The 15,908-nt window shown below is 43.9% G+C and overlaps 1 protein-coding gene across 1 annotated transcript in view; it reads left to right on the forward strand.

The window, feature by feature from the left end:
* LOC140411186 (inactive tyrosine-protein kinase 7-like) overlaps positions 1 to 15,908 on the forward strand; it is a 473,753-nt gene that overhangs the window by 156,295 nt on the left and 301,550 nt on the right. The window contains exon 2 of the mRNA XM_072500275.1: positions 8,603 to 8,896. Within this exon, the coding sequence (XP_072356376.1) occupies positions 8,603 to 8,896 (294 nt within the window). The remainder of the gene's footprint in view (positions 1 to 8,602; positions 8,897 to 15,908) is intronic.

The raw sequence follows: 15,908 nt of genomic DNA on the forward strand, positions 1-15,908 counted from the left end.
AATTCTGTTATTCTGACCGTCTCCTTTCACGGTTACAATTCTGTTATTCTCACCGTCTCCTGCACTGTAACAATTCTGTTATTCTGACCTACTCCTGCACTGTAACAATTCTGTTAATCTGACTGTCTCCTGCACTGCAACAATTCTGTTATTCTGACCTCCTCCTGCACTGTAACAATTCTGTTAATCTGACTGTCTCCTGCACTGTAACAATTCTGTTATCCTGACCGTCTCCTGCACTGTAACAATTTTGTTATTCTGACCTCCTGCACTGTAACAATTCTGTTAATCTGCCCGTCTCCCGCACTAACAATTCTGTTATTCTGCCCGTCTCCTGCACTGTAACAATTCTGTTATTCTGACCTCCTCATGCACTGTAACAATTCTGTTAATCTGACTGTCTCCTGCACTGTAACAATTCTGTTATTCTGACCGTCTCCTTTCACGGTTACAATTCTGTTATTCTGACCGTCTCCTGCACTGTAACAATTCTGTTATTCTGACCTCCTCCTGCACTGTAACAATTCTGTTAATCTGACTGTCTCCTGCACTGTAACAATTCTGTTATCCTGACCGTCTCCTGCACTGTAACAATTTTGTTATTCTGACCTCCTCCTGCACTGTAACAATTCTGTTAATCTGCCCGTCTCCCGCACTAACAATTCTGTTATTCTGCCCGTCTCCTGCACTGTAACAATTCTGTTATTCTGACCTCCTCATGCACTGTAACAATTCTGTTATTCTGACCACCTCCTGCACTGTAACAATTCTGTTAATCTGACCGTCTCCTGCACTGTAACAATTCTGTTAATCTGACTGTCTCCTGCACTGTAACAATTCTGTTATTCTGTCCGTCTCCTGCACTGTAACAATTCTGTTAATCTGACCGCCTCCTGCACTGTAACAATTCTGTCATTCTGACCGCCTCCTGCACTGTAACAATTCTGTTAATCTGACCACCTCCTGCACTGTAACAGTTCTGTTAATCTGACCGCCTCCTGCACTGTAACAATTCTGTTAATCTGACTGTCTCCTGCACTGTAACAATTCTGTTATTCTGACCGTCACCTTTCACGGTTACAATTCTGTTATTCTGACCGTCTCCTGCACTGTAACAATTCTGTTATTCTGACCTCCTCCTGCACTGTAACAATTCTGTTAATCTGACTGTCTCCTGCACTGCAACAATTCTGTTATTCTGACCTCCTCCTGCACTGTAACAATTCTGTTAATCTGACTGTCTCCTGCACTGTAACAATTCTGTTATTCTGACCGTCTCCTGCACTGTAACAATTCTGTTATTCTGACCTCCTCCTGCACTGTAACAATTCTGTTAATCTGACTGTCTCCTGCACTGTAACAATTCTGTTATCCTGACCGTCTCCTGCACTGTAACAATTTTGTTATTCTGACCTCCTCCTGCACTGCAACAATTCTGTTGTTCTCACCTCCTGCACTGTAACAATTCTGTTATTCGGACCGTCTCCTGCACTGTATCAATTCTGTTAATCTGACTGTCTCCTGCACTGTAACAATTCTGTTATCCTGACCGTCTCCTGCACTGTAACAATTCTGTTATTCGGACCGTCTCCTGCACTGTAACAATTCTGTTATTCTGACCGCCTCCTGCACTGTATCAATTCTGTTATTCTGACCGCCTCCTGCACTGTAACAATTCTGTTAATCTGACCACCTCCTGCACTGTAACAATTTTGTTATTCTGACCGTCTCCTGCACGGTTACAATTCTGTTATTCTGACCGTCTCCTGCACTGTAATAATTCTGTATATCTGACTGCCTCCTGCATGGTATCAATTCTGTTAATCTGACCGTCTCCTGCACTGTAACAATTCTGTTATTCTGACCGTCTCCTGCACTGTAACAATTCTGTTATTCTGACCTCCTCCTGCACTGTAACAATTCTGTTAATCTGACTGTCTCCTGCACTGTAACAATTCTGTTATTCTGACCTCCTCCTGCACTGTAACAATTCTGTTAATCTGACTGTCTCCTGCACTTTAACAATTCTGTTATCCTGACCGTCTCCTGCACTGTAACAATTTTGTTATTCTGACCTCCTCCTGCACTGTAACAATTTTGTTATTCTGACCTCCTCCTGCACTGTAACAATTCTGTTAATCTGACCGTCTCCTGCACTGTAACAATTCTGTTAATCTGACTGTCTCCTGCACTGTAACAATTCTGTTATTCTGTCCGTCTCCTGCACTGTAACAATTTTGTTATTCTGACCTCCTCATGCACTGTAACAATTCTGTTAATCTGACTGTCTCCTGCACTGTAACAATTCTGTCATTCTGACCGCCTCCTGCACTGTAACAATTGTGTTATTCTGACCTCCTCATGCACTGTAACAATTCTGTTAATCTGACTGTCTCCTGCACAGTAACAATTCTGTTAATCTGACCGCCTCCTGCACTGTAACAATTCGGTTATTCTGACCGTCTCCTGCACTGTAACAATTCTGCTATTCTGACCGTCTCCTACACTGTAAGAATTCTGTTATTCTGACCGTCTCCTGCACTGTAACAATTCTGTTATTCTGACTGTCTCCTGCACTGTAACAAGTCTGTCATTCTGACCGCCTCCTGCACTGTAACAATTCTGTTAATCTGACCACCTCCTGCACTGTAACAGTTCTGTTAATCTGACCGCCTCCTGCACTGTAACAATTCTGTTAATCTGACTGTCTCCTGCACTGTAACAATTCTGTTATTCTGACCGTCTCCTTTCACGGTTACAATTCTGTTATTCTGACCGTCTCCTGCACTGTAACAATTCTGTTATTCTGACTTCTTCCTGCACTGTAACAATTCTGTTAATCTGACTGTCTCCTGCACTGTAACAATTCTGTTATTCTGACCTCCTGCACTGTAACAATTCTGTTAATTTGACTGTCTCCTGCACTGCAACAATTCTGTTATTCTGACCTCCTCCTGCACTGTAACAATTCTGTTAATCTGACTGTCTCCTGCACTGTAACAATTCTGTTATCCTGACCGTCTCCTGCACTGTAACAATTTTGTTATTCTGACCTCCTCCTGCACTGTAACAATTCTGTTAATCTGCCCGTCTCCCGCACTAACAATTCTGTTATTCTGCCCGTCTCCTGCACTGTAACAATTCTGTTATTCTGACCTCCTCATGCACTGTAACAATTCTGTTATTCTGACCACCTCCTGCACTGTAACAATTCTGTCATTCTGACCGCCTCCTGCACTGTAACAATTCGGTTATTCTGACCGTCTCCTGCACTGTAACAATTCTGTTAATCTGACTGTCTCCTGCACTGTAACAATTCTGTCATTCTGACCGCCTCCTGCACTGTAACAATTCTGTTAATCTGACCACCTCCTGCACTGTAACAATTCTGTTAATCTGACCGCCTCCTGCACTGTAACAATTCTTTTAATCTGACTGTCTCCTGCACTGTAACAATTCTGTCATTCTGACCGCCTCCTGCACTGTAACAATTGTGTTATTCTGACCACCTCCTGCACTGTAACAATTCTGTTATTCTGACTGTCTCCTGCACTGTAACAATTCTGTCATTCCGACCGCCTCCTGCACTGTAACAATTCTGTTAATCTGACCACCTCCTGCACTGTAACAATTCTGTTAATCTGACCGCCTCCTGCACTGTAACAATTTGGTTATTCTGACCGTCTCCTGCACTGTAACAATTCTGTTATTCTGACCGTCTCCTACACTGTAATAATTCTGTTATTCTGACTGTTTCCTGCACTGTAACAATACTTTTATTCTGACCGTCTCCTGCACGGTAACAATTCTGTTAATCTGACCACTTCCTGCACTGTAACAATTCTGTTATTCTGACCGTCTCCTGCACTGTAACAATTCTGTTATTCTGACTGTTTCCTGCACTGTAACAATTCTGTTATTCTGACCACCTCCTGCACTGTAACAATTCTGTTATTCTGACCGTCTCCTGCACTGTAATAATTCTGTTATTCTGACCTCCTCCTGCACTGTAACAATTCTGTTAATGTGACCACCTCCTGCACTGTAACAATTCTGTTAATCTGACTGTCTCCTGCACTGTAACAATTCTGTTATCCTGACCGTCTCCTGCACTGTAACAATTCTGCTATTCTGACCGTCTCCTGCACTGTAACAATTCTGTCATTCTGATCGCCTCCTGCACTGTAACAATTGTGTTATTCTGACCACCTCCTGCACGGTAACAATTCTGTTATTCTGACCGTCTCCTGCACGGTAACAATTCTGTTAATCTGACCACCTCCTGCATTGTAACAATTCTGTTATTCTGACCGCCTCCTGCACTGTAACAATTCTGTTATTCTGACCACCTACTGCACTGTAACAATTCTGTTAATCTGACCACCTCCTGCACTGTAACAATTATGTTATTCTGACCACCTCCTGCACTGTAACAATTCTGTTTTTCTGACCACCTCCTGCACTGTAACAATTCTGTTATTCTGACTGCCTTCTACACTAACAATTCTGTTATTCTGACCGTCTCCTGCATTGTAACAATTCTGTTATTCTAACTGTCTCCTGCACGGTAACAATTCTGCTATTCTGACCGTCTCCTGCACTGTAACAATTCTGCTATTCTGACCGTCTCCTGCACTGTAACAATTCTGTTATTCTGACCGTCTCCTGCATTGTAACAATTCTGTTATTCTGACCGTCTCCTGCACTGTAACAATTCTGTTATTCTGACCGCCTCCTGTATTGTAACAATTCTGTTATTCCTACCTCCTCCTGCATTGGAACAACTCTGTCATTCTGTGATTCCTAAAGGAAAATTCTTGCAACTGTTAGCCCTCCTTCTAGCCAACAAACTTCTCTGTTCCTCACACCAGCCTAGGATAGACTGTTAGACTATAATAAATCTGTTTCCTTGCTGCTTCAGGTCAACGTTACTCCACTACGTTCTTCAAGAACATAGAACATAGAAAATACAGCACAGAACAGGCCCTTCGGCCCACAATGTTGTGCCGATCCTTTGTCCTAGATTAATCATAGATTATCATTGAATTTACAGTGCAGAACGGGGCCATTCGGCCCTTTGAGTCTGCACCGGCTCTTGGAAAAAACTCAACACCTCCACCCAACACCAAGGGCAATTTTGAACACTAAGGGCAATTTATCATGGCCAATCCACCTTATAGATCAACACAGTTTCTAATAATAATAATCTTTATTAGTGTCACAAGTAGGCTTACATTAACATTGCAATAATGTTACTGTGAAAATCGCCTAGTTGCCACAATCCGGCCCCTGTTCGGGAACACGGAGGGAGAATTCTGAATGTCCAGTGCACCTAACAAGCACGTTTTTTGGGGCTTGTGGGAGGAAAATGGAGCACCCACGCAGACGGGGAGAATGTACATACTCCGCACAGACAGTAACCCAAGCAGGAGATCAAACCCGGGACCCTGGAGCTGTGTGAAGCAACAGGCTAACCACTGTGCTACCTTGCCACCCGAACTGTGCTACCGTGTTGCCCTTACCCCTGCTCCCTTTATTACCATTCCAGGCATCAAACCATTTAAGTTCCCATCCAGAGGGCGCATTGGTGATGGATCCATTTTCTTGGACAATATCCCCCCCCCCTTTTTAATCTAGCCATGACCCATTCTCATCCTCTCTGCAATCTTTGAACTTGTCTCCCTTAAAATTTCCTGTTCAAATCTGTCTTAGCTTCTGTCCTCCTTGTACACCTGGTGAGACCCTCCTCAGCCTTTCACAACATTTAGTATAAATTATCACCTCACTTCCATTATCCAGCTCCATAGGATAACCTTAATCTGTGGAGTTCAGAATGTGTGTGCAATTAGGCAGTCTGCTTGAATTTTCCAATTGAAGTTAGCGATATTATTTTAATCCAGAGTTGCTTCTATTGAAGGTAGCTATAAATGGGGGAAGGATCATATTGAATGAAGTAAGATATCTGGGCCAGAGGTTGGAGTGTCAGCTGTGGATTAAGCACTCTTGTCTGAGCCACAACGTTGTGACTTCCAGTCTCACTCCAGGGTTTGAGCATAAAGCTCAAGGCTGACCCACGGTGCAATACACAATTTTGTGTAAAGATATTACAAACTTTAGAACCAATTCAGATTTTATTAACGATCCCAGACCAGACCCCAACAGTGGCTAGGATATTGGACCGACTGTGCAGAAAGGATGATTTGCTCCAGGAGTGATTGCATGAAAAAATGGAGCTTTGGTATTTCTAAAACAATCTTTTATTATGAATACAATATGAAACTTTTTAACTTCACATCTGAAAAGAAGAGCTTGCAATTATCCCTGAATACTACTAAATTTCCTCAGTAAACAGAAAGAAAAGAAGCATACAACTCTCAAAATCAGCAGGGCATCGAGTGATACTTGCTTTGTAGATCAGATTCTGACTCTTGTTGGAACCCCTACAGACCCTGGCTGAATGTCTTCCAATAGCTGCTTCAACTGATTGTTTCAGCCTCTTTCTGGTCTTCAGCCAAGACTGCTCTGCTTTCAAAATATTTTTACCTTTTAAAAAAAACCCCATCATATTGGGAAAGAAAACTGCCTTGACTTATGGTCAAAAAAAACATCGGCCAGATCAGACTTCACTTCCAAAAGTCTTTTGCCAAAAAGCATATCTCTTAGCTCCACCCAGTACTGACATCATCTCCCCAAGCTAAAAAACAACTTAACTTTAACTCCCCAGAGACGTCCCCAGTCAAACCACTATGCATTAGCCCAGACTGAAAAACACATTCCTTTGTCAATTTCACCTTCTGGCTGCTAAAACTCTCAGGCCCTGCAGAACAGAATTATTTTTTAAAAAACAGGGCCATTGCAGTCCAGACTTTTCCAACTCCAGACGTTTAACCCTTGAATTGCCCAATACGTTTATAACCTAATTTTCCGAAATCTTCCAATTGTCACAATATCTTACTAACTTCTCACTAGCCAGCTCCTTTACAGTACAGTGACTTGAGGGTCCTGTTCTGCTCCCATTTCCTCTTTGTCCCTTTAACTTTAGGCTCCCTGGAAACCTCTTCATTTCTCTAGTTTCATTAAGTAGCTGCCCTTTAGATTTCTGGCACTGGCTTTCTTAACCATTACTCCATTGTATGGCTTTTCATCTAACAAAGCTGAGAGAGATGTCGCTCTCTGGCTGCCTTTCCCCAATTGCTGTAGATTCCAGTAAAACCAAAGAGCAAAGGAAAGCTTTTTGTTTGACTTTATAAGGGCCTCTGGTTGTTAAGCAACTATATTTATTCTTCACACCGTAGCTCTTTATCACAGTTGGACCGTAACCAACCTCACACACAAAGACCTGTGTCCAGCATGAATCTAATTTTAGGTTCCTTGCAGGCAGAGAAACGGTAAATTAAACCTACATTAAAACTATCCCTTATTTCTAATGTTTACCAATACAAATATAAATTCCATAAAAATTTCTTTGTTTTCCTAACACTTGTAATTGTCTAGTCTGATTCATGCACAGAGAGCCTTCCCATGATCATTCCACACTTGCTATTTTGTACACTTGCAGTTAGAGAAAGTATAGGAAAATTCAGCTTTGTCCAGACTGTTTTGAATGGCCAATTTATGCGACATGTTATTGGTTGGTGGATTTATCTGGTGGATGGTACTGGTGCTTGTGGAAAGCGTGGAGGACTGTAGCAGGTGATGCAAGTGTGGCTGCCAACAGTTGGTGGGCATGGTTGATGGGGAACAGAAGCAGTAGACGGTGAGGAGAGTCCAACAACAAAGTTACCCAGGTTGGAGAGATTGTTTCTGTGAGGGAAGGTATGGAATAGGACTGGAAGGAATGAAAGCCAAGGTGCCTGGGTGGTACTGCCATGCCAGCAGGAGCATAGCCAGCATGCCAGGGTGGTGGTGCCAGGGTGGTACTGCCAAGAGTCTGAGCCCGGTGTGTGTGTGGGGGGAGGGGGAGGAGCATGCCCATGAAAGGAGAGTGGAGAGAGGTATGAAGGGTGGTGGACGGTGCAAGGCAGGTAAGAAGGGGCCTCTGGGAGGTTTGGGGGTGATGTGTGGTGGCCCTCAAAGGGAGGGGGGCCTGAAGATGGGCAGGGTGGTGGTGGTGTTGGGGGGGGGGGGGGGGTTGACTTTGTCCAGGGGTGGGGGGTGCAAGCTCACTTAGAGATTGGGGCACCCTTTAAAAATGACAGCCTGATCTCCGAGTTCAGCTCCCCAATGGTGACAAAAATTTGAAGTGTGGCTAAATCAGTGAGAAACTCCCCAGGGCCCAAAGAAGTGACTACGTGTCATTGAATAGTGGTGGGGAACTCGCCTGCAGAGCCGCCGGGAATCTCCGAGCAAAACCCACTGCAAATGACGTTTAGAAATTTTCCGTTAGATCGTGCCCCATGTTTGTCATTGATTAAATACATCGCAGTAATTTGCTTTACTTGGGACTCCATACTTTGAGTGGAACCTGTTCTGCCATATCGCACTCGTATCAATAGCAAGCCGCGAGGTGAAAGAACAGTGTGCATTCAGATTCCTCTTATCCATCCATCCCAGGGAATGGTGCAAAATTTGTAACAACAAACCAAATTGTGTTTTTTCCTAGCATGCTGCGTGCAGGCGATCATTCTCTTCACCAAAGAGCCCTATTCCCAAGATGCTTTGCATGGGCGTAGTGCAATTCTCCGCTGTGAGGTTGAGATTCCAGTGAACATTGCGTTTCAGTGGCTGCTGAATGGAAAGCCCGTGAAGAATTCTGAGAGACGCTTCGTTGAAGGCAGCAACCTTCAATTTACTGCAGTCGATCGGAAGGAGGACAGTGGAGACTTCCAGTGCATAGCACGGGACACAGTCACCGGAGAGGAAGCAAGAACAGCGACTGCGTCCTTCAATATTAAATGTGAGTATCAGTGCGGGGGTCCCACATCGTAAAAAGTTCAAGTCATTTTATTTTGAGGACTTAAAGAACTTTTTCAGTAGTCTGGCACTTAGAAATCACCAGTGGGAAGAACTTGAATTGTTGTAAAGAAAATTCTGAAAGTGGGAAATGAAAAGTCGAAATAGAAAAGGTGTTAATGAACTGGGAGAAATAGAGAATAATGTGAGCTATTTATTCTTGATACATGCAACATCTACTATTGTTGTGGACCAGATTTTGTTTCCATGGATTTAACTTCCGCTGATTGCTAATTTCATTTCATCGGGTGCTGCCAACTTCGACTGCCCAGGCAGAAGGCAACGCTGTCCCCCCCAGTGTTTCACACAGCCACAGAATTGTTACGGCGCAGAAGGGGGCCAGTTGGCACATCGGCCCACCGTTTCGGCTCCCCAAACGAGCAACATGACTCAGTCCCGTTCCCTGCTTTTCCCCATACCCTGCACATTGTTTCATTCAAATAATCATTGAATGCTCTTTTGAATGTCTCAACTGAACCTGCCTCCATCATCCTTCCAGACAGTGCATTCCAGACCCCACCCGAGCCACTCATTAAGTGGTTCCTCACATCACATTTGTTTCTTTTGAAAATCACTTTTAATCTGTGCGTCTCGTTCTTGATTCTTTTATGCGTGGGAACAATTTCTCCCCGTCTACTCTGTCCAGCCCCCTCATGATTTGAACATCTCTATCAGATCTCCTTTTGGCCTCCTTTTCTCCAAGGAAAAGAGTCCAAACCTCTCCAATCTATCCTCATAACTAAAGTTTCTCATCCCTGTACCCATTCTTGTAAACCTCTTCTGCACTCTCCACAATCCTTCCCACAGTGTAGCACCCAGAACTGTACACAATATGCCAGCTGAGGTCTAACTAGTGTCTTGAATAAGTTCAACATAACCTCCTTGCTCTTGTACTCTATACCCCTATTAATAAAACCCAGAATGCTATATGCTTTATTAACTGCTCTCCAACTGTCCAGTCACCTTCAATGATCTACATACATATACACTCGGGTCCCTCTGCTCCTGCACTCCTTTAAGAATTTTACCCCGTATTTTCTATTGTCTCTCCATGTTCTTCCTACTAAATGTATCACCTCACACTTTTCCACATTGAACTTCACCTGCCACCTACCTGCCCGTTCCACCAACATGTTCTTTTGAAGTTCTACAATGCCCTCTTCACATCTTGCAAAACTTCCAAGTTTTGTATCATCTGCAAACTTTGAAATTATCCCCTGCATACCAAGCTCTAGATCATTAATATATATCAGGAAATGAAATGAAATGAAATGAAAATCGCTTATTGTCACAAGTAGGCTTCAAATGAAGTTACTGTGAAAAGCCCCTAGTCACCACATTCCGGCGGCTGTTCGGGGAGGCTGTTACAGGAATCGAACTGTGCTGCTTGCCTGCCTTGGTCTGCTTTCAAAGCCAGCGATTTAGCCCTGTGCTAAATAGCCCCTGAAATGCAAGGATCCCAATACTGACTCCTGGGGAACTCCACTACAAACCTTCCTCCAGCCTGAAAAATATCCATTACTCTCTGCTTCCTAATATGCAGCCAATTTTAGAACATAGAACAGTACAGCACAGTACAGGCCCTTCGGCCCATGATGTTGTGCCAACCATTTATCCTAATCTAAGATCAACCTAACCCGCACACCTTCAATTTACTGCTGTCCATGTACCTGTCCAAGATTCACTTAAATGTCCCTAATGCCTCTGACTCCACCACCTCCGCTGGCAGTGCATTCACACACCCACCACTCTGTGTAAAGAACCTACCTCTGACATCTCTCCTATACCTTCCTTCAATCAGCTTAAAATTATGTCCCCTCGTGACAGCCATTTCCGCCCTGGGGAAAAGTCTCTGGTTATCCACTCTGTCCATGCCTCTCATCACCTTGTACACCTCTATCAAGTCACCTCTCTGCTTCTTCGTTCCAGTGAGAAAAGCCCTAGCTCCCTCAACCTTTCTTCATAAGTCATGCCCTCCAGTCCAGGCAGCATCCTGGTAAATCTCCTCTGTACCCTCTCCAAAGCATCCACATCCTTCCTATAATTAGGCGACCAGAACTGGACACAATATTCCAAGTGTGGTCTAACCAGGGTTTTATAAAGCTGCAGCAAAACCTCGCGGCTCTTAAACTCAATCCCCCTTGTTAATGAAAGCCAACACACCAAATGCCTTTTCTTTTTTTAACAAACAATTTTAATGAGGTATCTTTTGGCATTACAAACAACAACAGTATAAAAACAGTGTACAAAGAACAATAAACATAGTGCCAACACCGACACCCGTCCCTCCAAGACCCGCCTATTTACCGTCTCCGGGCTACCAGGGTGGCAAATGCCAGAACATCTGCCTCTTTCTCCTCCTGGACTCCCGGATCTTCCGACATCCCAAAAATTGCCAGCTCTGGGCTCATTGCCACCCTTGTTTTCAATACTCTGGACATAACGTCCGCAAACCCCTGCCAATATCCCAAACGTTTTGGACACAGCCAGAGCATGTGGACATGGTTCGCTGGTCCTCCCGCACATTTTGCACACCTGTCCTCCACCCCAAAGCATCTACTCATCCGGGCTACTGTACCAAATGCCTTCTTAACAACCCTATCAACCTGGGTGGTAACTTTGAGGGATATATGTACGTGGACCCCAAGATCCCTCTGTTCCTCTACACTTCCAAGAATCCTGCCTTTTAACCTGTATTCGACCTTCCAAAATGAATCACTTCACATTTATCAAGGTTGAACTCCATTTGCCACTTCTCAGCCCAGCTCTGCATCCTGTCAATGTCCTGCTGTAACCTGCAACAGCCCTCAACACTATCTACAACTCCCCCAACCTTCGTGTCATCGGCAAACTTACTAACCCACCCTTCCACTTCCTCATCCAAGTCATTTACAAAAACCACAAAGAGCAGAGGTCCCAGAACAGATCCCTGTGGGACACCACTGGTCACCGACCTCCAGACGGAATACTTTCCATCCACTACCACTCGCTGTCTTCTTTCGGCCAGCCAATTCTGTATCCAGACAGCCAAATTTCCCTGTATCCCATGCCCCCTAATTTTCTGAATGAGCCTACCATGGGGAACCGTGCCAAATGCCTTGCTGAAATCCATCTACATCACATCCACTGCCCGACCTTCATCAATGTGCCTCGTCACATCCTCAAAGAATTCAATGAGGGTTGTGAGGCTTGACCTGCCCCTCACAAAGCCATGCTGACTATCTTTAATCAAACTATGTTTTTCTAAATAATCATAAATCCTATCTCTCAGTCTTTCCAGTATTTTCCTCACCACAGACATAAGACTGACTGGTCTATAATTCCCAGGGATTTCCTTATTCCCTTTCGTGAACAGGGAACAACATTCGCCTCCCTCCAATCATCCGGTACTACTCCAGTGGAGAGTGAGGACACAAAGATCATTGCCAACGGCACAGCAATCTCCTCCCTCGCTTCGTGTAGTAACCTTGGGTATATCCCGTCTGGATTAAGGGACTTATCTATCCTGATGCTTTCCAGCTCATCCTCAATATCAGGGGGATCAGGGGTTATGGGGAGAAGGCAGGAGAATGGGGGTGAGAAAATATCAACCATGATTGAATGGCGGAGCAGACTCGATGGGCTGAGTGGCCTAATTCTGCTCCTATGTCTTATGGTTGCATGGTGTAATAACAACCTGTTCGAGCCTATTAACCTGGTTCACGCTGTTTTCACGAGCAACAAGGCCCCTTTCTCTTGTGAATACTGAAGCAAAATATTCATTTAGGGCCTCCCCCATCTCCTCAGACTCTAGGCACAAGTTCCCTTCACTATCCCTGATCGGCCCTACTCTCACTAGGATCATCCTCTTATTTCTCACATACGTGTAGAACGCCTTGGGGTTTTCCCTATCCCTTTCTGCCAGGGCTTTCTCATGCCCCCTTCTAGCTCTCCCAAGTCCATTTTTGAGTTCCTTCCTGGCTACCTTGTAACCCTCTAGAGCCGTGCCAGAGCCTTGCTTCCTCAACCTTGCGTAAGCTTCCTTCCTCTGGACTAGAAGCTCCACTTCTCTTGTCATCCAAAGCTCCTTCACCTTACCATTCCTTCCTCGTCTCAGTGGGACAAAACTATCCAGCAGTCGCAGCAAGTGCTCCTTAAATAACCCCCATATTACTAAGTTGTTACTCTCCCTTTTATTCCACAAACTATAACGTTTCTCGCAAGTCTGTTGTGTTTCTGAAAGTACATGTACAGCATTACCCTCTTCACCCTTTCTATCACCTCCTCAAAAAGCTCCCAAGTTAGTGAAACACAATTTCCCCATTAGAATTAAGAGAATTAGAGAATTAAGATGGCGCCGGAGTGAGGCGACCTCTTGCAAGCTGTGCCCAGCACACCCTCTAATTCTATCTTTTACTCTCGTTCTATGCTTCTAAAACTTCATTCTAACGCTTTTCCCTACTGCCATCAGACTTTTGAATGGACCTACCTCATATTAAAGTTGATCTTTTCTCTACACCTTGGTATAACTAACATTATATTCTGCAGTCTCTCCTTCCTTCCCTATGTATGGTATGCATTGTTTGTACAACATGCAAGAGACGATACTTTTCACTGTGTACCAATACATGTGACAATAATAAATCAAATCAAAGAAATCCTTGCTGGCTTTTCCCAATCGACCCATATTTTTCCATGTGACAACTAATTCTATACCAAATTATTGTTTTTAGAAGCTTGCCCAGAACTGAAATTAAACTTGATGTGGAGATGCCAGCGTTGGACTTTAACCTGCTGTTGTAAGACTTCTTAAGAAATTAAACTGACTGGTCTGTAGTTGCTGGGCTTATCCTTACAACCACCAGTCATTCATATAAATTGGCCCCACCACTGATTTTTGTGACACAACCTATCACCTAAACACATGCTTATTTCTGCACTCTGCTTCCTGTCCATCAAGCAATCCTCTATCCATGCACTTTTTGTGTGACACCTCATTGAATTCCTTTAGGAAAAGCAGTATACCCTGGGCTCACCTTTATTTACCCTGCTAGTGGCATCCTCAAAGTCTAATAAAGTTGTTAAACATGGCTTCTCTTTTGTAAACCCGTATTGACTTTGTCTAATCATACTATTATTTTTTTAATTATAAATTTAGAGTACCCAATTCTTTTTTTCCAATTAAGTGGCAATTTAGCGTGGCCAATTCACCTAACCTGCACGTCGTTGGGTTCTGGGGGTGACACCCACGCAGACACTGGAGGAATGTGTCTAAATAATGTTATTATCCTTAACAGACTCCAGCATATCCTTCAGTGAAATTGTTCATGTGTCTTTAAAGTGAAATGTCCCGTACCAGCCTCCCCGAACAAGCGCAGGAATGTGGCGACTAGGGGCTTTTCACAGTAACTTCATTTGAAGCCTACTTGTGACAATAAGCGGTTTTCATTTCATTTTCATTTTCAGTGCTATATTATGCAAATCAATGGGCTGCTAAATTTTGACAAATGTAACTTAATAAATGTAACTCTACATTAGAGAGACTAAGTGCAGACTGGGTGACCGCTTTGCAGAACACACACGGTCCATCTGCAAGCAGGACTCAGACATTCCTGTTGCTGCCATTTCAACTCACCATCCTGCTATCGAGTCCACATGCCCGGCCTTGGCCAGCTGCAATGTTCCAGTGAAGCCCAGTGCAAACTGGAGGAACAGCACCTCATCTTCTGATGAGGCACATTACAGCCTTCCGGATTACCATTCAGACTGTGAGTTCCCACTTTCACCCCATTCTCTCTCTCTCTCTCTTCCCCCCCCCCCCCCCCCCCCCCCCCCACTCCCCCGGGCCACCGCCATCAGTTCCTACTTGTCCTTTGACACACTCCTCACCTTTGTTCTGCCATTCACACATTCACTATCAGCACCTTCTTAGCCTTAATCACTCTCATTTATATTCCTTTTGTCTTTCTGACCACAACATCCTTGTCAATCTCCACCCATCACTGGCCCCCTACCCATAGCCCCCTCCCCCACTACGGTTTAAATCTGACCCCACTTCCAGTTCTCTCCAGCTTTGACAGTCATCCAGACTAGAAACATTACCTCCCTTCTCCATAGATGCTGTCAGACCTGCTGCGATTGTTCAGTATCTTTTGTTTTTGTTTCTGATTCCAGTAACCGCAGTAATTTGCTTTTAACATAATTTCTGGGTATATTTGCTGACACTGCAAAGTGCATAATCCCGTACACTAACTTGTATGAAGTGACTGAATTAATCAATAAATTGTAATGTCTTCTTAAAAATAAAAATTTACAAGCCAACAGTGATTAACGATTAATGCATTCCATCTCAGTTCTATTCTAAATCCATTCTCCACAATAGGTTTTTATGCTTATGCTAAATACTGAATGTAATGTACAAAATTGGTCCGTACAATTTGAGCAGAACAGGCTTATTTGCATTTACTTTCACTTTGCCTCCTCTTCCCCATCTTCCATTGAGGAAAGTATCCAACTCCTAATCCCACCCTCACGGCTAGAATTAGGCATTCAAATAAATTGCAGAAGTCCCAGGTACTGGGGATAGTGGACAGCTGAATTTCCTGCGGGAAAATGACACTTCAGTATTCAAATAATGTTTACCTTCTGGAAGCCCCTTATTGTCTGAAACTTGGCCCTCTGCCCTCTAATTGATTGCAGCAAAGAAATAGCACTTTTTTTTAATACCTAATCTTATTTTTGTTTAAACCTAGTTTAGTGAGTGTTGATTCGTGCAAGCACGGAACATCACAGTTGAGGCCAATCATATCTTCACACCTGAAGTATCTGCCTGCACAGCATGTGTCCCTGGGTAGTGATATCAAGCTTGCTGTCCCTGGGTAGTGATATCAAGTTTGTTTTTCCTCCATAACCCAGGGGTCCAATTAACATTCTGCCTCCCACTCCGCTGGAGATAGTTTCCTCTCTAACTGTGCTGC

This window comes from Scyliorhinus torazame, chromosome 4 (assembly GCF_047496885.1).
Source record: "Scyliorhinus torazame isolate Kashiwa2021f chromosome 4, sScyTor2.1, whole genome shotgun sequence".
In the NCBI taxonomy this organism is placed as follows: Eukaryota; Metazoa; Chordata; class Chondrichthyes; order Carcharhiniformes; family Scyliorhinidae; genus Scyliorhinus; species Scyliorhinus torazame.